This window comes from Eumetopias jubatus, unplaced genomic scaffold (genome assembly GCF_037043125.1).
Source record: "Eumetopias jubatus isolate StellerSeaLion01/CBP00866 unplaced genomic scaffold, mEumJub1_p1.0 scaffold_9, whole genome shotgun sequence".
Lineage (NCBI taxonomy): Eukaryota > Metazoa > Chordata > Mammalia > Carnivora > Otariidae > Eumetopias > Eumetopias jubatus.
This window is the reverse complement of record NW_028274815.1, coordinates 90,001,480-90,025,452: the sequence shown is the minus strand read 5'-3', so window position 1 is coordinate 90,025,452 and position 23,973 is coordinate 90,001,480. Positions and strand designations below refer to the sequence as shown.

The following is a 23,973-nucleotide window of genomic DNA, read 5'->3' as shown; positions in this document are numbered from 1 at the left end:
GTGAACACCTCTCAAATATACCTTAAAACAATTCCCAAAACAAACACAATGTATACAAATATAATTTAGGGTACATATTTAACAAAATCAGGTTTTCTATTGATTGCTTTTAACCGTTCATCTTCTGAAAAAAATCTGTATATTCAGATTCTCAAAGTTTAGATGAAGCCCCAGGTTCAGTGGTTCCAAACGAACATGGGGCTCTCTCCGTGTTCTATGAGGACAGACTCACCCTGGGATAGTTACTTGAATACCACAGAAGGAAAAAGTTCAGAAAGTACATGTGGCAATGACAGACGCCCGTCACTGACCTGCTCTTTCAGCTCGGCCACTTTTTCTTGTAGGAGCATTTCCACATTCTTCAGAACCATTCCCACCTCTTCTACCTGCTCTTTGGTGTCTTTAAGCTCTTTTTCATGTTCTTCCTGCCACAAAAGGTTATGGGCCAATAGTTTACATTTCAAAAAGAATCGTTATCAGGCTTACTTACTTCAGAATGGAAATTAGCTAAAATGTACAAATCTGGGAGTGACTGGAGATAACCCTTCATCTGCAGAGAGAAACAAAGAATGTTTTACCACAAGCCAAAAGCTGACACCACTCTTTGTAGTTCAAGGAGAATTAGTGGCCTGCTTTCCTGAGAATTTAATCATAAATGATTCCAAAGTGTGTTTCCCCAAATGTGTTACTGAATATTTCTAAAGGACTTCTGATTAAATTTCTTTGTGTTGTCAGTATTCTATCATGGCTGAGCTTATCTCCTGCTTAACATTTTTGCACAAGGCTGAAAGATTATTCTTCGATAGAATTTATGCTTCACAAACACTGAATCTTACACCTTTCGAGTCTTGCTCTAATTTCTTCCTCATGGAGCCCCCCGACCCCGTGACCTCGGGCTCCTACCTCCACACCCTCTCCCACCCAAGGTTTCCTCATGAACTGCACTGTGACATTTCAGGAGGGAGTTTTCTCAGCCTTTTAAACACTGACATAGGGTGCACACAGGCCAGACTATTCGAGCATGTCAGAAGTGCTAACTGGCGGTTGCCTTACACTAATGCTCTGAGGTGGGGACCACTGGCCTCTGACGTTTACAGACGAGGAAACTGAAGCAAAGAGAGGTTAAGTAGCTGGCCAAGCTCACTCAGCTGGGAGGTGGTGGAGCCTGAATCCCAACCTCTGCAGCCACAGTGTCCTGCTCCCCTTTAAGGCAGCGGCTCTGTTTCTAGGTCTCCAGATGCCTAGTGCAGTGCCTGGCGCACAGCCAGGGCCCCCATGTGTGTGCCACTCCGCCCTGGCCTCTTGTCCCACCACCCTCCTCCTGCCTCCCTCTCATCCTCCTTAAACATGCCAAGTACATACCCACCTCAGGGCCTTGGCACATGTTGCTCCTGCTACCTCTCAAGCACTCTCCCCAGGTAAGTGGAAGCCTTGCTCCCTCAACTCCTTTGAGTCTTGGCTCAAGTAACACATTGGGGAGACCTTCTCTGGCCTCCTATTTTAACTGCAAAGCATCCCGCTCCATAGCACTCATCAACTCCCCACCACCTGACATGCTATCCTCATGACTCAGGTTTTCATTTGTCTCCCCCCACCCTACCACTAGAATGTAGGCTCCAGGAGGGCACAGATTTTTGCCGTGTGTGTTCATTTCTATATCTCCGACACCTAGATCCGTGTGCACCCAATAAATGACTTCTGCAGTCCTTGTGTGCCTGTGGGTAGGTTTTTTTCATTCTGCAAAATGGTTTAAGATTCTTTTTAAATCAGATGCATCATTTGGAAACTGGCCTTGTTCATGTAAAAATCCAGTTTCCAGCTTTCCTTTGAAATCAGGAGAACTCCCACAGGGCTCCACGGGTGGGACCGTTGCCCCCAGCTTCACTCATGGCCTCAGCATCACCGCATTTCTGGCCCTGGGCACAGCTCGAGCATGTGGTCATGTGGCCTACCACAGAGCCTCGCAGCCCCCCTTGGCTGGAGAGACCTTTCGGGTCAGCTGGCTCATCACTCCCTGAGTGGGTGGGTGCCACCCCCCCGACCCCGATCCATCTTTGGCAGACGACAGAGTCCCGCACTGTTCAGAGTGAAAATTGGGATCCTGGGGCTGCTGTACGACCAGACCGCTAGGAGCTGGGACGGCAGTTTTCGGCTGCGTGACCAGTGATGCAACCTCACCACCGCCATCACCATCAGCAGGGTCTCAAGGCCCTTGTCCCCACTCACCCACTGTGTTTCTAGCCGCCGCCCTTTCTCCTCCTGGAGAAGGCACTCCTCGCGGACCCGCCGAGCCACCTGCCGTTCCTCTTCCAGCAGCTGCTGCAGCCTGTCCACAAGGTCCCGAGGCACCAGCCACTGCATCCGCTCCTGCAGGCGATGAACCTCCTCGGAGTGCTGGGACTGTGTCAGCCTCAGCCCCAGGCTGGCTCCATGCAGCTGCCCCAGGAGAGAAGGCCATGCCAGGCCTGGTGTGACTGCTGAGCGCTACGGGGTCATTACCAGACACACAAGACTCCGTGCCTACAGAGAGCCTACAACTGGAAGCGCACACAAGGCATCCACCCTCCTCTGGTCCCTGCATCTGCAGCTAAAGGCAGGGCTCATGAAGAACCCATTCGTTTGAATTCTGACAGCCAAATTCCTGTGTGGCCAGAGCTTCTGTACAGAGACAGTCAGGAAGACTCAGGTCTGTATCCTCAAAGTGGTTATCCTGAGCTTCCCACTGCAGCCAAGGGAGAATCGTGCTATATTCTGTCAGGTTTACCCTTCAGCAGACTTCAGAGAGTCCAAGTAACTACTGCAACCCACGCAGGCCATGCGTGATTTTCCTCAAAGCAGAGAGCTCACACTCCTGAGACAGCTGAGGCCAGAGCCACAGAAGGCAACGGAGCACACGATGAAGGCCAAAGGGACCCTGCCAGCGAGTGCAGAAACACCCCAGCACCCCGCTCCCCAACCACAGAGGATGGCAAGATTTCACTGGAGTTGTGCAGGACCATTATTATTGAACTGTGCGTAACGTGGCCAATACTTTTATTAAACACCATTTAAATCACTCTGATTCTGGAGGCTTCACCTAGAATACCCAGAATTTCCTTGGCACTCTAACTGGCCATGTCAGCCCTCACACACCTCTGAGGCCCCACAGATGGGGAGAGGAAAGTGGCTCCGTCAAGGGTCACACTTAGGGCAAGTCTGAGGTGGGGTCAGAGAGATGGGGAGGGTGCCAGCTATGGCAACTCAAGGGCAAGAGCGAGGTTGCAGGCCTCAGGTCACTGTGTCCCCATCTCTGATGGGCCATCTTGGGGGGCCACGTCATCACTGCAACGTGTGGCTATTCTTAGGACAGGGGTTATCCTAGAGAAACACACCCACAGTTTCCAGAACAGCTACCATGCTCTTTTGAGAGAGTGCAATATAATGATTTATAAGATCAGATGACCAAAATACATTTCTCAGAGATACCTGATCCTGAAAATGCTTCAGAGGCAGAGAGTTGAAATAGGTGTCTTGTTATTAATGAAGGTGATTTTTGGACAGCACCCGAGGTGGAGGGGGGCGGGGAGCTGGCTGCCAGGAGGGCCAACCACGGGCTTAAGGGTTGAAATTTTTAGTTCCACCCCCACCTCCCTAGAGGGAAGAGGGGCTGGAGGTTGAAAGAGCCAATGGCCAATGACTGGGTCAATCACAACTGTGTAATGAAGCTTCCAGAAAAACCCAAGAGGACAGGCATCTGGTCCCTCTTCTGGAGATCTTCCATGCTTGGGGAATCAGAACACTTCCATGTGCCACCAGGCAGGGCCCAGGCTCCATGAGGACAGATGTTTGGGACCTTACCCTACGTATCCTCTTCCTCTGGCTATTGATTTGTTTCCTTTATTATATCCTTTAATGAACTGGTAAGTGTTAGTGTCTCCCTGAGTTCTGTGACCACGCTAGCAAATTAGTCAAACCTCAGGAGGAGGTGGTTGAAACCTCCAATCTGTAGCTGGCTGGGCCTGGGGATGGCCTCTGAGGTGGGGCTGGGGGTGGGCAGTCTTGTAGGACTAAACCCGTCACCTGTGGGGTCTGATGCTGTCTCCAGGCGTAGGGTCATAACAGAACTGAATTCTCAGACACCCTGCTGGTGTCTGATAATTGTGTGCTGTGTCTGGGGAGCCCCCTACATGATGTTGGAATCAGGTCTGGGAACCCTGAGAGAGAGGAACAGAGAGGGGAGAACGAGTTCGAAAACACACCCCTACACATGTAGCCTCCTCCTGACTTTCATGCTTCAGACAGTGATCCTGCAAACACCCAAGCCGGAAGCTGAGCCCCAGACCAGGCCCTAGTGACACCATGTCAGAGTGCCCACCCATCCCAAAGGTGCTCCTGCTCTCTACCAGCATTCCCCAATGCCCTGATGCCGCTCTTTCTTAAAACACTCTGTCCCCATGCCCCTCGCTGCCACCCACTACAGCCACCCCTCTGCTCTGAACCCTGGGGCTGGGTACAAGCTCCCACGTGAAGGCCGCTGTCTGGCCCAGCGTGAGGTCCCTGTGTCTGTGGCCCTGCCCTGCGGCTCTCTGTGCAGGGCAAGCAGCCGGTAACACCCCCCGCCCCTCCCCCCACTGACTGCCTCCTGAGCCCCCTCATCTCCCTCCTCATGGAAGCGAGACTCCAGCTGGAGCCCAGACCAGCTCTGGGGACCCCAACTCCACTATCACCTAACAAGGGGAAGATGTCTCCAGAGAGCACTGGGGCCGCCCACAGCCAGGAAATGAGGGTGGCTGTGTTCTGGGACCTGGAGCATGGCAGTGAGCTGCCTAGGCCATCAGCTCTGCCCACCTGTGCTCGTAGGCTCTCTTCCTGCCCCTTGAGGAATGGGGGCTCTGCCCTCTTTGTGTTGAGAGGTGAGGACTGTGTCCTCCCCCATGGAGAGGTGGGCTCTGTGCCCTCCCCCTGAACGCAGGCTGCATCAATAGAATGTGGGGAATAATGTTCTGGAACGCCATAGCACAGTCCTGAGGAGCCTGGCAGCTGTGTGTGCTCCTCTGAAGGCGCCTGGTCGCCTCTCCTATCAGAGCTTTGCTGCTGCTACTGCGCTCAGAGAACCCCATGCCACCGAGAGGCCAGGTGTGGGGGCTCCAGTTGACAGCATCCCGGGCCCCCAGGTACCGGCCAACCCCACGTCCCAGCCCTGCGAGCCGAGGGCTCTCACACAGCTGATCCAGTTGTGCCTTCAGATGACGCCCGCCCCAACCCCACTGCACTGCAACGCCCCCCGAGACATCAAGTGAAAAGAGCCCAGGTGCGCCAGCGAGCCCACAGACTGTGATGAATGGTAAACAGTGCTAAAGCTGCCAAGTTTGGGGGTGGCACCAAGCCAAGATTCCCAGGGGCGTGCGACGTGTGCAGCATTCTGCTCCCCCACACCGCACTCTGAGCTGCGCAAAGTCCTCTGCCAGGCCCTCTAGATGCACCCCCCAAGCTGCTCCACCTCTAGGCCCTCCTCCTCAGAACCACCCCCAAGTTTGCCAGTGACAACCCTGGCCCCTCCACTGGGGCTCCATGCCACCCTCACCACGGCCTCCCCTTACTTCCCTCACGGGAACTTTCACTGTGGTTTTGGGGGTCCTTTTCTGAACCACGAAGAAGGGGAAACCAGCTCATATCACAGAGGGACTGCTTAAGTAAGGGATCTTCTGCCTGTGAGACTGGCTGCCTCCTAGCCTCCAAGGGCTCAAAACTGGCAAGGCAACTTCTCAAGGTTTCTTTCAGACTTAAAGAAAGACAGAGAAGAGATCCCCCAAATGCCCAGAAGGACCTCTGGGACAGTGCTTGTTTGCCTTGGGAAGGTGAGAGCCCACATGAGCCCCCAAAAGCATGTCTTAAGGCCCTGGGTATGTTGGAGGGCATAGCAAGTCCAGCTGTAGAGCCAGGGCCAGTTGGGGAGCCCGTAAAGAGGCTCAGTGAGGGAGGTATGCAGGTGCCACACTCAAGGGAGGATGGTCCCACGGCCCCTCTTTTCTTCCTGCAGCCCCCAGTCTCCTAAGTGCACCCTGCATCTAAGTCCACACTGGGCCCTCAGGCACCTCCTGTAGTCACACACCGGTCATTCTCCCTCCTGCTCCCCCAGGAAGAACCAGCTCTCCCTCTCTTGTGTCCCTGCACCTCACGCTGTCAGGGCACCCCAAGGTCCTTGCTTGGCCCGTCCTGCTCACACTTACTTGTCCGAGACTGCTAGCTCTCCACCTTCCTATCTCTGCACCTTGAGAACCTGGCGCACTGGATAAATGCTGGAGCAGGAGAGAAGGTGGGAGGAAGGAGCTCGACACCCACACGTGCGTGCAACTTCAGGGCTTCTGTGCACACATCAGCCCAAGTGAGTGTCAGACAGGGTCACCAAGCTTGCCAACTGCTGGGACTACTCTGCCCTGTGTCCTTGGATATGACACCACCCCCTATCTCAGAAGCCACCTGTCACTCTCCTTTGCTCTTCTGTTTTGCAGATGCCACACCCAAAAGCACTGCTTACCAGCTTCCTTCCCTTGTGCATAAACCGAAACACAGCTCGGCCCACAGATGGCTCAACCAATCCTGGACAAGGCTCGACTTCAGTCCTGGACTGTAAGCGACCAACCAGCTATGTAACCTCAGGCCAGGCTAATAACTTCTGTGGGCCAGACCAGTCCTGGCCAGGCTCTGTCATCAGTGCTAAACCATGTTGACTTTCTTCCTGGCTGAGACCCAGCCACTGGCCATTATGCACACCTACCTGGTCTTGACTTTCTTCGAGGGTCTCTCTCACCTGTGACTGTGACAGTCTTAGGCTCTGACATTCCTGATTTTTGTGTTCGAGTTCAAGTTCAAGTTTTTGGATGTGCTCACTCTGTTTTTAAAAAAATCAATTTCACAAGTATAAGAAATATCTCAGCATTGATATGTTTAATGCAGAAACTTCAGAAATGTACAGAAAAGCAAAGATTATGAAATTTAAATCACCCATCATCCCAGCAGCTGAGGACCACACCTGACACTGTGATCTCAGCCCTTCCTCCAAATGTGCATTTCTAGCGGTAAGATAAGTACAGCTTCGTACCCTATGCTTTCCTCATTCTATCTTGAGCATTTCCCCATGACATTAAATATTATTTGAAACATGATTTTTAATGGCTATACCATAATTTGCTTATTCATTCAATATTATTGATGATTCAAGCTGATTTGAATTGTTTTGCTATTATAAATACCACAGCAATGAAAATACTTCAGCTAAGTCTTTCCACGATGATCAGATAAAATTCCCATAAGCAAAATTATAGTCAGAGCACACCGACATTCTTGAGGTACTTTATGTGTATTTTGCCCAAATGTCCTCCTGAGAGGTCTACCAATTTACTCTCCTAGCATCAGGATTTAATTCCTTTCTGCTATGTTTTCTCATATCGAGGATTTGCAAAAGCTGCTGAAGTCAGACAAATTTTCCAAGGCATGTACTTACTAAGTCTCTTTACCTGAGGGATGAGTCTGCCTCCAGGCATTTTTAAGGCTGTTCCTGATGTTCTACTCACCTGCAACCCCTCCCTCTGCCCCACCTCCTTGTTCCTGAGGTTCTACTCACCTGCAACCCCTCCCTCTGCCCCACCTCCTTGTTCCTGATGTTCTACTCACCTGCAACCCCTCCCTCTGCCCCACCTCCTCCAGTCTCCGTGTTAACAGCTGAATGGTGACGCAGTTCTTCTCATTCTGGGCCTGGTGGATAGAGGCCTCTTCTCCAAGCTGAAGGATCTTGTGATTGAGCTGGGACACTTCATCCTTGCATTTCTGACTCTGGAGCAAAATGGATTAAAATACAGATGACAAAGTTATTTTTTTAAAACCAGCAGCTCAATTCAGATCATTCCAGTGGCTCCCGACCAGGGACGATTTTGTTCCCTGAGGAACATGGGCAATGTCTGGAGACAAGGCTCCTTATCACAGCTGGGAGGGGATGGCTACTGGCATCTCGTGGGGGAGGTGCTCAGCGTCCTCCAGGGCAGGACTGATACGGCCCCTGACGGCCACAGTGCCACAGAGGAGAAAGCCCGCTCCACTCCCTGGAACAGAGGAGACACATCTGGACCATCAGGGGTGGTCACATGAGGAACATACAAACCACTGCTCTGAAAACCTTCCACGTTGTTCTCATTTCTTTCATGGTTATTTCCAATTATTACTTGAAGCAATCTGAAGGAAAATACCCAATTAAATTTGAAGTATATGAAGCTCCTCAAAGTCTCCTCTGATCTCTGTCATTAAACACACAGACATAGCTTTCAGCAGGGCGAGGCGGTGATTAAACTGCGTATTCTGCTTTTTCTCAGTACCCGCTGGCCAGCAGGCGGCGCATGCTCAACAGATGCCGGCCGGGGGTGAGGGGGGCGCAAGCGAAGGCGCCACGAACTGAAACAGCAACGAGAACGTTGCCCCTACCGTCTCTCACCGTGCAAATGCCAGTTACGTTCAACTCTTTGTCGTGCATATCTTCATAGACACCGCACTGCTGCTTGTTTGCTTTTCCCCACAGCCGTCCGTCCATTCTCGAGGCCAAGCATCCGCAGCCCCAGGTGTCTGCAGAGCGGCATCGCGGGAACGGCTTCCCGGCGCAGCTCTCCATGCACGCACGCCACTCCCCCGGGGCGGCGCTAACCACCGCTGTGTTACTACGTTTCTGAGGACTTGAGAAGCAGATGATGGAACCCTGAAGTTGTTTCAATTTGGATTATTCATGCTTAGTGAGTCCACATGTTTTTCTTGTGATCACTGCTCCTTCTCCTCTGTAAAGAGATTGCCCCCTCGTCCTGTCCTTAAAATCTCAGAACTGAGGGTAAAGAGGTGTTTTCCAAGCATCATAAGCTCATGGCCATTATGTCTGGTATGGAACTCTCTTCTGTTTATTAAATTTCACTGTGAAAATTAAAATTGTTTTTCACTATTGATACACACTCATCTTGTTCTCTGGAGGACAGCCTTGATTTTATGAACAGCCAGAAATGGAATCTTCATTCAGTTAATTTTCTTCTGTTTACCTTTAATATTCAGTCTTTCTTTGGAAATAATTTCAAACCTCTACAACACAGGCAAGGCTACAACAGAGAACACCTATGCACCCTTCACCCAGGCTCACCGGCTGGCAGCATCCCCCGTGTGCTTTGTGGCGGATGCTTTCTGCAGGTACATGCATGCATGCATGTACACACAACACACACACACACACACACACACACACACACACACGAGGCCCTGCACTAGGTGTTTCCTAAAGAGGTACATGTGTTTTCACATACTGTCATGCAGGTCTGGCTTCAGGACATGAATCACACCACCTGCATCCCAGTTTTGTCAACTGGCCCATTATGCCCCTTCCTCCCCGCAGGCAGTGCCTTTACCAGGCAGGCTGTTTTAGCCTCCCTGAATTTGGGGTATTTCTGTGGGCTTTGTCTTGTGTGATACCGAAAATTTTGACGGATACAGTCCCTCCGTGCCTCTCCCCTTTAACACTTCCTCACTCGGGGCTTGCTGGAATGCTCCCTGTGACAAGGCTCACGTGTGTGCCCCACAGGGCACCCTCCTGGGAGCATGGGGCACCCTCTGCCTCCCCATGTCTGTGTCCATCACCTCCTTAATTCTAACTTACACTCATCTGGGTTTTATTGCAGAAGACAACAAGATGCTAGCAGTCATCTCCTGGTCACATTTTAAAACAAATGGATGTCTGTGCTACATGGGCTTACTGTGAATCTGATCAGGCCTTTAGGCCTAGTTTCCAATTTATAGGAAGTATAAGGAACAGAGAAGCAGACTGAACGACACTATCAGATTCAGAATGTGGGACGGCCTACAAGTCTCTTCAAAGAGACAGCCTTGTGGGGGTGAATCAGGTGTTCCAGGTTAAAAATACTAAACACATCGAGGCAGGCTGACCATATTTTCCATACACGGCCTCAACGGCCTCTCCTGCCCCACATCCCCTTCTGCAGTGGACACTCCCCACCCAGAGGAGCCTGTGTCCGTCCCTGTGCCTTGTGGGGGTCTGGGTGAGGATGATATGCTCCTGAGGTCAGAAGCCTTGTGCCTGCCCTGTGGTCCTCCTGGTGCCCCCTTGTGACACTCCCTAAAGGAGCCGAGCCCCACAGAGAGGAGCCACATGTGATTCCAGCCCTGGCCTCTGGGTCACCCCAGCTGTCCAGTCTTCCCAGCCCCCATGATGGAAGCAGAGGCGGGGGGGGGCATCTGTCCCGTGCCCTGTCTGAAGCCCTGACCCACGGTTCTGCGAGTGTCATCAAGGAGCTTTTTCCTGCCACAAGAATAGCATTGACAGTTCAATGCGTCACCCTCAAATGAATCCTAGTTCCAAAAAATTTACCATAGAAGACATTTTTGAATAATTAGAGAAATGTAAATATGGTCAGAATATTGGATAGTGTTAGATGATTACGATTAGGTTTCTCAGGTGTTACAGTAGGACTGTGGTTAGGCAGAAGTTGCCTGTGAACTATTTAGAAGCAGAGTCTCACGGTATCTGTCACTTACTTTCAAATGGCTTGAAAACACACACACATATACACACAGTACACAGAGATACAAAGACCGGTATAAACAAAAACTAAAGTACTTACGGTACTTCATGGTATTGTTAACAATACTATCAAATTAAGATTGTAGTATGGGGCTGATCAGTGCACATTATGTCAACTTTTCTGTGTGTTTAAAGCTTTTTATACTAAAAAGCGGAGGGAAAGAAAATAAATGGATACCTAGAATCCATTTATAAGCGTGTCCTAGAAATAAGCCCGAAAGGGGACGGGAGGCCCAGGAAAGCCCTAGATGGGTTGTTTCACAGGAAGTTGGTCTGCAGGCAAATGCAGTCTGAACTTCTCATCCTAAATCAACCCAGCAATTGCTCTCCTGATGGAGAAGGCCTAAGCAAGGCCACCACACACTCACCATGGACACAAACACCCAGAGCTGGGAGCCCAGACAAGCCACCTTCTCACCAGTGGTCTGAGGCAGTTCCCACGGCAGAGCCACTCAGTGGCCACATGTGGGCAGAGGCGGCACTGGGAGAGAAGAGCTGTGGGACTGACCTCAGGAACGGCACAGGTTTGAGAAGCCACGCGTGGCAACTCCTCCCCTCCCCTGCCCCGAGAACTAATGAGTGAGTTCAGCAAGGTGGGGGGACTGGCAGTTGAAAACCCATTTTATTTCTGTGTCCTAACAGTGAACATACAGAAACCCAAATTAAAAAAATAATACTAGGGCACCTGGGTGGCTCAGTTGGTTAAGCGACTGCCTTCAGCTCAGGTCATGATCCTGGAGTCCCGGGATCGAGTCCCGCATCGGGCTCCCGGCTCAGCGGGGAGTCTGCTTCTCCCTCTGACCCTCTCCCCTCTCATGCTCTCTCTCTATCTCATTCTCTCTCTCAAATAAATAAATAAAAAATCTTTAAAAAAAAATAATACTGGACTGACATGTAAAAAGCTCCATCTCTGGTTTCTGGACTGACATGTAAAAAGCTCCATCTCCCCAATAAGAAAAAGGCTGGGTAAACTGAAATCAACAACTCCTCTTTGAAACCTTAGAGAATTGTGGTCAAAGGGCAAACCAACACCCTGAAAACTGGAGAGACAGGCTAAGGATTCAGAGTTTACCAGGAGCAGAGGTTGGAGCCTGAAACTGGAAGGGAAATGGGCACCATAAGGATGAACACTGGAGGCTGTGTCTGGCTGGCTTGAGAGTTAACATGGTCTCAGAGGAGCCCCCAATTTTCCTGAGACATACCAGGTTCCTGCCCTTAACATCAGAGAAAATCCCCTCAAGCTTCCAGCAAGTGGGGGTAAAGTAATTGCTATGAACTGAACTGTGTCCCCTCCAGATTCCTATGCTGAAGCCCTCAACCCCCAATGTGACTGTATTTGGAGATAAGGCTTTCAGGAGGTAATTAAGGTAAAATGAGTTTATATGGGTAGGGTGCTAATCTGACAGGACTATGATCTTTTAAGAAGAAGTAGAGCACTATCTCTCCCTCTGTGTGGCCCTGTGGAGGAAAGGCCGTGTGAGGACCTAGTTAAGAAGGCAGCTGTCTGCAAGTCAGGAAGAGGGCTCTCACCAGGAACCAAGGCAGCCAGTCCCTCATCCTGAACTCTGGCCTCCAGAACTACAAGACAATAAATTTCTGTGAAGTCTCTCAGCTTACTGCACTTTGTTACAGCAGCTGAAGCCATTCTGAAGGACACTCAGAGCTTTCTGTTCCCCTCCTGCCCTCAAGAGAAATTACTATACCGGAGCTTAACCAACCCCAGCCCCTCCAGCCTTTCTGTCTTAGCACACACCACGGATCAGAGTGGCTAAAGTATGAGTGACAACACCAAATGCTGGCCAGGATGTGAGGAAACTGGATCAAGCATAGATCGCTGGTGGGAATGTAAACTATTACAGCCACTCTGGATACCAGTCAGGCAGTCTTACAAAACTAAACATGTAACTACCATACAACTCAGTATTTGCACCCTTGGGCATTTATCCTGGTGAAATGAAAACTTACGTTCATTAAACAAAACAAAAAAACAAAAACAAAAAAACCTGCATAGGAATGTTCAGAGCAGCTTTATTTGTGACAGGCCAAAACTGGAATCAGCCCAGCCGTCCTTTAAAAGGTGAGTGTTAAAACAAACTGTGGGACATTATCACCCAGAACAACATTCAGTAATAAAAAGAAGCTAACTACTGTTCAGGCAATGCTTAGATGAATCTCCAGGCAAGTATGATGTGTGAGAAAAGTCAATCCCAAAGCACTCCCTATGAATTTTTTAATATAACATTTTGAAATGACAGTTTTAGAAATTAAGGACAGATGAGTGGATGTCAGGGGTCAGGGGCTGGGGTGGGTAGGCAAGAGGGGTGTAAGTGTGGTTGTAAAAGAACAGCATGAAGGATCCTTTGGAGTTGGAACTATTTAGTATCTCTCTCTTTTTTTTAAGATTTTATTTATTTATTTTTAAGATTTTTTTTATTTATTTATTTCACACAGAGAGAGAGAGAGCACAAGCAGGGTGAGCAGCAGGCAGAGGGAGAGGGAGAAGCAGGCTGTCCGCTGAGCAGGGAGCCTGATGCGGGACTCGATCCCAGGACCCTGGGATCATGACCTGAGCCAAAGGCAGCCACTTAACAGACTAAGCCACCCAGGCGCCCCTAAGATTTTATTTATTTATTTATTAGAGAGAGAGAGAGAGAGAGCACAAGTAGGGGCAGAAGGAGAGTGAAAGCAGACTCCCCACTGAGCAGGGAGCCTGACGTGGAGCTTGATCCCAGGACCCCAGGATCATGACCTGAGCCGAAGGCAGATGCTTACCTGACTGAGCCACTCAGGCGCCCCAGAACTGCTCAGTATCTTGACTGTGGTGGTGGATGCATGAATCCACACAGCTATGAAATTGTATAGAACTCAATACACATATATCACACACACAGACACATATACACACATACACACAGACCTACATGTAGACGCACACACACATGCACATACACACACACATACACACATGCACACACATACACAAATGAGTACACAAGTAAAACTGGGGAAATCTAAGTAAGACCCATGGATTGTATCAACATTAATAGCTTGGTTATATTTGTTATAGGCTGATTTCTGTCCACCCAAAAGTCATATGTTGACGTTCAAACTCCCAATACCTCAGAATGTGACTGTATTTAGAGAAAGAGTCTTTAAATAGGTGATTAACATAAAATGAGGTCCTACAAGTGGGCCCTAACCTAATATGATAGTGTCCTATTAAAAAGAGATTAGAACACAGACATGTAAGAGGGAAGGCCATGTGAGGACACAGGAGAAGATGGCCATCTGCCAGAGAGGCTTCATGAAATTAACTTGCTGACCCTTGACCTTGGACCTCTAACCTCAAGAATTACAAGGAAATAAATTTCTGTTGTGTAAGCCACTCAATCTGTGGCATTTTGTTATGGCAGCCCTAGTGAGCTAATACAGATATTACACTATAGTTTTATGAAATGTTACCACTGGGGGATCTAAAACCCTTGGGATACAGCAATAGCAGTCCTAAGAGGGAAGTTTATAGCAATACAGGCTTACCTCAGGAAACAAGACAAATCTCAAAGACCCCTAACCTCATACCTAAAGGAGCTAGAAAAAGGACAAACAAAATCCAAAACCAGTAGAAGGAAGGAACTAATAAAGATTAGAACAAAAATAAATGATATGGAAACTAAACAAACAAACAAAAAAAACAGTAGAACAGACCAATGAAACCAGGAGCTGGTTCTTTGAAAAATTAAAAAATTGATAAACTCCTGGTAGGCTTATCAAAAGAAGAGAAAAGACCCAAATAAATAAAATCACAAATGAGAGAGGAGAAATAACAACCAACACCACAGAAATACAAACAATATAAGAGAATACTATGAAAAACTCTATGCCAACAAACTGGACAGCTCAGAAAAAATGGATAAATTCTTAGAAACATATAAACTACCAAAACTGAAAGAGGAAGAAACAGAAAATTTGAACAGACTGATAACCAGCAAATAAGTTAAATTAGTAATCAAAAATCTCCTAACAAACAGAAGTCCAGGACCAGATGGCTTCATAGGAAAATTCCACCAAAAATATAAATTAGAGTAATACCCATTCTTCTCAAACTATTCCAAAAAGTAAAAAAGGAAAGAAAACTTCCAAATTCATTCTATGAGGCCCATATTACCCTGATAGCAAAACCAGATAAAGACACCACCAAAAAAGAGAACTACAGGCCTGTTTCTCTGATGAACACAGATGCAAAAATCCTCAACAAAATACTAGCAAACTGAATCCAACAATAGCAAAAATAATTCATCACAATCAAATGGGATTTATTCCTGGGTTGCAAGGTTGTTCAAAATTTGCAAATCAATGTAACACATCACATTAATAAAAGAAAGTATAAGAACCATATGATCATTTCAATAGATGCAGAAAAAGCATTTGACAAAGTACAACATCCATTCATGATTAAAAACCCTCAACAAAGTAGGTTTAGAGGAAACATAATAAAGGCCATAGATGAAAAAGCCAAAGTTAGCATCATCCTCAATGAGGGAAAAGCTCTCAGTTTTTCTCAGGTCAGGAACAAGACAGGGATATCCACTCTCACCACTGTTATTCAACACAGTACTGGCAGTCCTGGCCATAGCAATCACACAAGAAAAAGAAATAAAAAGCATCTAAATTGGCAAGGAAGAGGTAAAACTTTCCCTGTTTACAGATGACATGATATTGTATATAGAAAACCTGAAAGACTCCACCAAAAAACTGCTAGAACTGATAAATGAATTCAGGAAAGTTGCAGGATACAAAATCAACATACAGAAATCTGTTGCATTTAGATACATCAATTATGAAGGAGGAGAAAGAGACCTTAAGGAATCAATCCCATTTATAATTATACCAAAAACAATAAGATACCTAGGAATAAACCTAACCAACATAGTGAAAGACCTGTACTCTGAAAACTATAAAATACTGATGAAAAAAATTGAAGATGACACAAAGAAATGGAAAGACATTCCATGTTCATGGATCAGAAGAACAAATATTGTTAAAATGTCCATACTACCCAAAACAGTCTACACATTTAATGCCATCTCTATCAAAATACAACAGCATTTTTCATAGGACTAGAACACGCAATCCTTAAATTTGTATGGAACCACAAAAGACCTTGACTAGCCAAAGCAACCTTAAAAAAGAAAAGGTGGAGACATCACAATTCAAGACTACAAGTTATATGACAAGGCTTTAGTAATCAAAAAAGTATGGTACTGGCACAAAAACAGACACATAGATCAATGGAACAGAAGAGAAAACCCAGAAATAAACCTACACTGTATGGTCAATTAATCTTCAACAAAGCAAGAAAGAATATCCAATGAGAAAAAGTCTCTTCAAGAAATGGTATTGGGAAAACTGGACAGCAACATGTAAAAAGAATGAAACTGGACCACTTTCTTCCACCACACACAAAATTATACTCAAAATGGATTAAAGACCTAAATGTGAGACCTGAAAACCATAAAAATCCTAGAAGACAGCATAGGCAGTAATGTCTCTGACACTGGCCATAGCAACTTCTTTCTAGATATGTCTCCTGAGGCAAGGGAAACAAAAGCAAAAATAAACTACTGGGACTCATCAAAATAAAAAGCTTCTGCACAGCAAAGGAAACAATCAACAAAACTAAAAGGCCGCCTACGGAACGGGAGAAGATATTTGCAAATCACATATCTGATAAAAGGTTAGTATCCAAAATATATAAAGAACTTATAAAACTCAATACCCAAAAAACCAACTAATCCAATTTAAAATGGGTGGACCACATGAATAGACATCTTTCTAAAAAAGACATCCAGATGGGGCCAACAGACACACGGAAAGTTCACTCATCATCAAATACATCAAATACAAATCAAAACTACGAGATATCACCTCATGCCTGTCAGAATGGCTAAAATCAACAACACAAGAAACAATAGGTGTTGGCGAGGATGCAGAGAAAGAGAAACCCTCATCGCTGTTGGTGGGAAGGCAAACTGCAGGGCCACTGTTGAAAACAGTATGGCAGTTTCTCAGAAAGTTAAAAACAGAACTACCCTATAATCCAGCACTCATACTACTAGGTATTTACCCACAGAATACAAAAATACTAATTCAAAGGCATACATATACCCTGATGTTTATAGCAGCATTATCTACAATAGCTACATTATGGAAATAGCTCAAGTGTACATCCCCTGATTAATGGATAAAGAAGATGTGAGATACACATACACACAATGGAATATTACTTGGTCATAAAAAAGAATGAAACCTTGCCATTTGCAATGACATGGATGGAGCTACAGTGAACAATGCTAAGCGAAATAGAGAAAGACCATACCATATGATTTCACTCATATGTGGAATTTCAGAAACAAAACAAATGAGCAGTGGGAAAAAAAGATAGAGGCAAACCTAGATGCTGACTCTCAACTACAGAGAACAAATTGATGGCCACCAGAGGGGAGGTGGGTGGGAGAATGGATAAAATAGGTGATGGGAATTAAGGAGCGCCCTTGTCATGATGAGCACTGAGTGATGTATGGAAGTGTTGAATTACTATATGTGCACCTGAAACTAATATTACATTGGATGTTAAGTAAGTAAAATTTAAATAAAAACTTTAAAAAAAATGTTACCATTGGGGGAAACTGGTCAAAGTGTTTTAAGAATTTCTCTATATTTCTTACAACTACATGAGTCGGCAATTATCACTAACAGTATCAATTAAAAAAGAATTAAAAAACCCAAGAATGATACACCGCAGCTTGTGTGCTTCCTCCTTAATAATGCATCCAAAGGGCATCTGGGTGGTTCAGTCAGTTAAGCTCCGCCTTCGCCTCAGGTCATGATCCCAGGGTCCTGGGACTGAGTCCCACATCAGGCTCCCTGCTTGGCGGGGAGTATGCTTCTCCCCCTGCCTCTCCCCGCAAGCTCGTGTGCTCTCTCTCTGTCTCTCTCTCTGTCTCTCTCTCTCAACCTCTCTCTCTCTCACATGAATAAATAAATAAATAAATAAATAAATAAATAAATATTCATCCAAAAGCCAGTAAAGGAGACCAAGTATGAAAGGCATCTATGTATGGGGGCAAAAAGAGGACCAGTGTGGGGTTAGTGCAGAAACAGAGTGGGAAGGGTGTTTATGTGTGGGGTAAGGGGAAATTAATCAACAGTAAGTAGATCTTCTGAAGACAGAAAGCAGGCTTCTCACTGAGGGAGATAGGAGTTACAAATATGGAAAGGGAGAAACTAGGATCATCATTAAGTGGGAATTGCATATATGGGGTTTGAATTCATGATTTTCAGTAGATATATATATATAATACTCATGCAACCATATGCATGTGAGTGTGTATGTATATAAGAACATACACACTCCTTAGCTCTATCCATTAATTGTGTCTGGAAGTAGTGACACCCCAGGAGCGGTGGGCACTCTTGGTGCCCAGGTCTTAGTCTCCAAACACCATTCCACAGTAAAGGTGACTGGGGGCTCCTTGTGGGAAGTAGCTGATTACAGGCTGAGGCAGGGGAAGTATTAGATGAACATGGAATATCCGGGGGTACCAGAAAGTAAGGAACTGCTCAAAAAATGATCAGGATCTGTCTGGAGGACCCAGAAACCACTGTGAAGGGACTTTCATTAGCCAACTCTGGGACAATTTGAACACGAAAATAAATACTGATGGTAATGTATTATAACCCACTGAATTAAACAGGATCCTAGGATAATAATATGATGATGGAATGAATAAATAAGTGAACAGAAAAGAAAGCTCTTCCTTATACTAGAATACCAATAAGATTAATTACCAACTGGCTACCATCACAGCAAGAAACAAAGGATGCTAAAATAAGGGGATGAGAGTTTGATGGGGAACAGGGTGTTTACATAATGTCAAAGTATCTACCCATACAATACTCACCAATTACAAAGGGAAAAGTAACCTCACTGCAGAGAAGCCCAGCCAACACCACCTAACCAGTAATCAAAGCTGACATCACAAGGAATGGGACAAATCATGCTAAAGAGGCATAATCTAAAGGGAACATCATACAAACCAAATGGAGGGCTTCCTACAAAATAACTGCTTGTAATCTTCAAAAGAGACCAGGTCCTAAAAACCAAGGCGTAACCGAGGGAGCCAGGGGACAGCTGGCAAAGCTCAGTGGGGTGGGGGCTCAGATGGCACTTTTGCACCCATGTTAACATCCCAACTTTGAGCCGGGGAAGGGGCGGATGGGTTGGCAACTCACTCTCAGATCTTTCAGAAAAGAGTTCTGTCTTTCCTTTTTGTAAGTGTGAAATTATTTCAAAATAATGAGAAAAGGAGAGTGGTGTCAGCGTCATGCAGGTATTGATACCTGACCTGTTTGTTGAGCTCTTCCACTTCAGAGCAGGCCTTTTCCCTGTCTCTCTTTAAAACCTCGATTTCCTTCCTGTTGAAGAAGCAAAATGTACAGTATCACTGACCAGTCAGTTTCTTTTTTTCCCTGTCACTGCCCCCGTAACAGTGGTGGCTCGGGGTGTGCAGCCACAGAAGAGACTCTCACGCCTGCTCCTGGGACCCCAGAGCCACCACTCTGCCACTATTCTCCACCACTGCTGCTGCCCACCCAGCTGGGACCCCAACCCTGGGAACCAGAGGAACACTGCCAGTGCTGTAAGAACCTCCAGGGAATTTCTCAGTCGCACACAGTAACATCTCGTTAGCAAAACACGTGACCGTTCACACCCAGCGGCATAAATAGAACGAAAACAGCCTCGTATCTGCTGGTGTCTCTTGTAAAATGTAAAATTTCCTGACAGCAAATGAGGGAAACAATCGTTTCTTTTTTTTTTTTAAGATGTTATTTATATATTTGAGACAGAGCAAGAGCACAAGCACTAGCAGGGTAGGGGGGTGGGTGGGGACAGAGGGAGAGGAAGAAGCAGACTCCCCGCTGAGCAGGGAGCCTGATGCAGGATCGATCCCGGGATCCAGGGACCATGACCTGAGCTGAAGGCAGACACTTAACCGACTGAGCCACCCAGGCATCCAGGGAAACAATGGTTTCTAGAGGGGAAAAAACTTTTAGATTTCAGAAATGCTGTAATATAATAGCAATCACTTGTTGACCACCTGTTCTGGATGCCATATTTTAATAATCTTTAACTTCATAGTTAAAAAAAAAAAAAGGTCAAACTGTCCTTGTATAAGACTATGGTAGTGAAAGTAGAAAGTCACTCCCCTTCCACACCAAGGCAGACACTCAACTGGCTGAGCCACCCAGGCACTTGAACACTCCCCACTTTCCACAGCAATACCTTCAAAGCTCATTGTACAGAGAGCAAAGCGTGTTGTAGACTGGAGTCCAGGCAGAACCATGGAGCCCAGGGCCCTTACCTCTGGGCATCATTTGTCCTTTCTGCAGCTTCAAGCTCTTGCTGAATCCTTCCCAGCTCATTTTTCAACAATGTGTTTTCTTCAGAAAGCCTATCCAACTCGATTCTGCATGAAAAATTGAAAACAACCAGTAAGAGTGGGGACTCTAGGAGCTGGCCACCATATGTAGTTCACATGAGTATGGTCTTGCAGGTGGAAGTCATGGTGGACCCTGCATCATCCCTGGATGGAACAGAGCGCACGGTTCCTTTTCCTTTATGCACTGCTGACATGCTATGGTTTGCGTCTCCCAAGCAACAAGCCACAGAAAATAAAAGCATTCTTAGCTTCTAAAACCATCAATCACACAATCAACTCATTAAGAGTATTCAGCACCTCGGTTCTGTTTACTTCATGTTCACAGCTGACCTGTTACCACATCTCACAACCACTAACTTAAATGAGTGTGCTCGTGGCTGGTATCAATGCACAATGCTGGCTGTGGGTCCTCAGGTTACTGCAAAGGATATTCATCCCCTACCAGAGAACTCTAGCATGGAGCTAAGGAACATGAGGAATCAGAAGACCAAAACATTTTCCTCTTTAGTGAGAGCTACCTGCATTGTACACTCTTCAGGTCACCACTAGGGAGGAGAAAACTGGGGAGATACCCACATCCCTTGTACAGAGAGAGACCTGATGCAAGGTGGATCCTTCAATGGGAAAAAGCAAGCATGAGTAGCTACTACATGAACCAAGTCTGCTTGGAGCCACCTTTGCTTTCTGATACCTTAGAGATCTCCACTTGGGTAACACCACTGACATATGACAGATAAGCAATTTACCAGTAAAGATCACAAATGCAGCTTAAAACCCATATTTGCTGCCCAAGAAATTTATTCTTTTTTTTTTTTTAGATTTTTATTTATTTGAGAGAGAGCGCATATGAGCAAGGGGAGGGGCAGAGGGAGAGGGAGAAGCAGACTCCCCACTGAGCAGGGAGCCCGACATGGGGCTTGATCCCAGGACTGAGCTGAAGTCAGACACTTAATGAACTGAGCCACCCAGGTACCCCCACCCCAGAAATTTATTCTTAATAGACATTGGTCTGACATTTGTTCCCCCCCACCACCAATAAGTCCCTACTGGCATTAGCTTCTAATTTTTTCAATCTAAAAATACTCAAAGCCACATGGTCTTGTTATGTTTATTTAATGTAATAGGCTTATAATACCAAGCATAAGTGTGTCCTTCATACACATAAATATAACTTCATTTTATCTCATGAGGAACTAAAGACAAAAATAAAGAAAGGGAAGTCATTGGAATTTTTAAAGCAGCAAACGGTTTCAAGCAGAGGAGAGAAACAAATGAGGTGTGTGTTTGGGAACCGCCACTCTGGCTCCAGGATGGAAAACAAACTGACTCAGTGGCACTACGTGTGTTGGGGCAGTTTCCACTTCAGCTTCCTGGGCCTCAGAGAAGCTGATGGCTGTCCCACCCCATCCCCCTCACCACACCAAGCAACTAGAGCTGTGTGAGACTGACCATACAACGGGTGACTGTCCTCACAGAAGGTAAGGGAAACCTCCAAGGGCCCCCTAATAAAACAAAAGTCTAGATGCTGAAACCCCAGCTGTGAGCAGTGAGCCACACAAATAAAGGGTTACCCTGGCAGCACTGCCATCAGCAGCGTGGAAAAACCACACCGGGCACGCCTACATTAAGCCAGTGCCCTAGAAGGAAGTTCAAGTGGTCCCAGATTAGCAGCTCCCAAGTCTCAGCAAAAGCAGTATCCGCCCTTTCTTCAGAAAGCATCCTCTATTACAGTTCCAGAGATTCCCAGAGATGAACAGCATGTAAACACGAGCTCACAGTCACAATCACCACAACATACATGGAAAAAAGCCACCTCCCAGCAGCAGCAGAAGCAAAACAGCAGACTGGATCCCATAGGAACCTCAGATATTGGAATTGTCAGACACAAACTAAGGATAAAATTGTAAAATGTTTACATAATAAAAAATAAACAAGAAACAAGAAACTATCAAAAATGATCAGACCAAACAGGACAAAACAGGGCTTTTGGAAATGGGGGGGGGAGGCAATGTCAAAATAAAACCTGAATGAGTTAAATGGCAGATTTAAACAGAGCTGAAGGAAGAATTACTGATCTGGAACACAGAGATAGGAAAAAAAGTACCCAGAATGCAACGAGAGAAAAGAAGATAAAAGAGATGGAAGGGAAGAAATGGAGGAAAAGTGAAAATATCTAACATCATACATCTAATTGTAGAGTGAGAGGAGAAGCAATGTTTTAAAAATAATGGCTGAGAAGTTTTCATAAGACACAAATTCAATGGGTACAATGTTTTTCTAAGCAGGATGAGTAGAAAGAAAAACACATCTACGCCCTCTAACCTGACAATTCCATTCTTAGGTACACCCCAATGTAAATGCTCCAAAAGACATGGATAAGAACTTTCTTAGCAGTACTATTTGTGATGACCAAAACTAAACACTATTCAAATGCCCATCCACAAGTGAATGAGTAAACTGTGTTATATTCACACAACAGAACAATCCACAGCAATGAGCTGTATGAATGAACTACAGCTAGAGGTCCTGGATCATCCAGGTGTGCCCAATGTAATCACAGCGTCCTGAAATGTGGAAAAGGGAGGGAGGGGAGTGGGTGTCAGAGTGATGTGATGTCAGGTGGACCTGACCAGTCATTACCAGCTTTAAAGATGGAAGGGGGCCAGAAACAAGGAATGCAAGCAGTCCACAGAGGCTGGAAAACAGAACAGCGATTCTCTTCCAGAGCCACCAAAAAGGAAAGCAACCTTGCCAGCATCTTAATTTTAGTCCAGTCATAACTATTTTAGACTTCTAAGCTCCAAAACTGTAAAATCATAAATTGTGTTGTTTTAAGCCACTAACTTAGTAATAGTGGTAATTAGTTACAGCAGCAATAGGAGACTAATAACAAATACAGAGGAACAACTAGACAGAGTAGACTATCCAATGTAATGGTTGAATCTTTTTTGTTTTTAAAGATTTATTTGAGAGAGAGCATGCTCGCAAATAGGGGGAGGGGCAAAGGGAGAGAGAGAATCCTCAAGCAGATTCCCCACTGAGCATGGAGCCAGACTCAGTGTTCTATCCCAGGACCCTGAGGTCATAATCTGAGCCAAAACCAAGAGTCAGGCTCTCAACCGACTGAGCCCCCCAGGTGCCCCCTACCAAACATTTAAAGAAGAAAATGCTAATCCTTCTCAAATTCTTACAGGAAAACTATAGACCAATATCCTCGCCCAAAATTGATGCTAAAATCCTCACAAAATACTAGCAATGATTACTGTTTAATAGATACAGAGTTTCTGCTTGGAATGATGAGAAAGTTTTGGAAGTAGAAAGTGGTGATGGTTTACACATTGTGCATGTTTAATGTCACTAAATTATGTGGTTAAAATGGTCGATTTTACATTATGTATACTTTGCCATGATTTTAAAAAAGTCAATATCCATTGACAGAAAAACTAATTTAAAAAGACTGGTATACTCTTAAAGGATATTAAAGAGATAATAACTAAATGCACACTATGATCCTTGATTAAATCTGGGGTAGGTGAACAATCTAGAAAAAACATACTGAAACAATTGGCAAAATCTGGAAGTGGAGTGCAAATTAAAAATAGCAGTGCATTCGAATTAAATTTCCCACATGTGATAACAATACTGTGGATATGCAGGAGAACGTCCTTGTTCTTACAAAATAACATGTTGAAATATTTAGCAGTAAAATGTCATAATGTCTGCAATTATCTCCAATGATTCAGAAAGAATTTAAAAAGGGTGGGTGTGGAATTGTGTATAGAGTAAAAGAGCAACAGAAGAGGTGACCGTGGATGAATTCGGTTACGTGGGCATTCAGGCCACTTCTGTTCTCTAAGCTACTGGCAGAGATTC

The 23,973-nt window shown here is 45.9% G+C and overlaps 1 protein-coding gene across 1 annotated transcript in view; it reads right to left on the bottom strand.

Moving 5' to 3' along the window:
- The window catches only part of NINL (ninein like), a 170,334-nt gene that overhangs the window by 4,059 nt on the left and 142,302 nt on the right, over window positions 1–23,973 (bottom strand). Inside the window, exons 17-22 of the mRNA XM_088026673.1 lie at window positions 20,023–20,127; window positions 19,006–19,075; window positions 7,654–7,812; window positions 6,758–6,871; window positions 2,227–2,436; window positions 312–425 (exon numbers count right to left, since the gene is read on the bottom strand). Coding sequence (XP_087882799.1) covers window positions 312–425; window positions 2,227–2,436; window positions 6,758–6,871; window positions 7,654–7,812; window positions 19,006–19,075; window positions 20,023–20,127 — 772 coding nt within the window. The remainder of the gene's footprint in view (window positions 1–311; window positions 426–2,226; window positions 2,437–6,757; window positions 6,872–7,653; window positions 7,813–19,005; window positions 19,076–20,022; window positions 20,128–23,973) is intronic.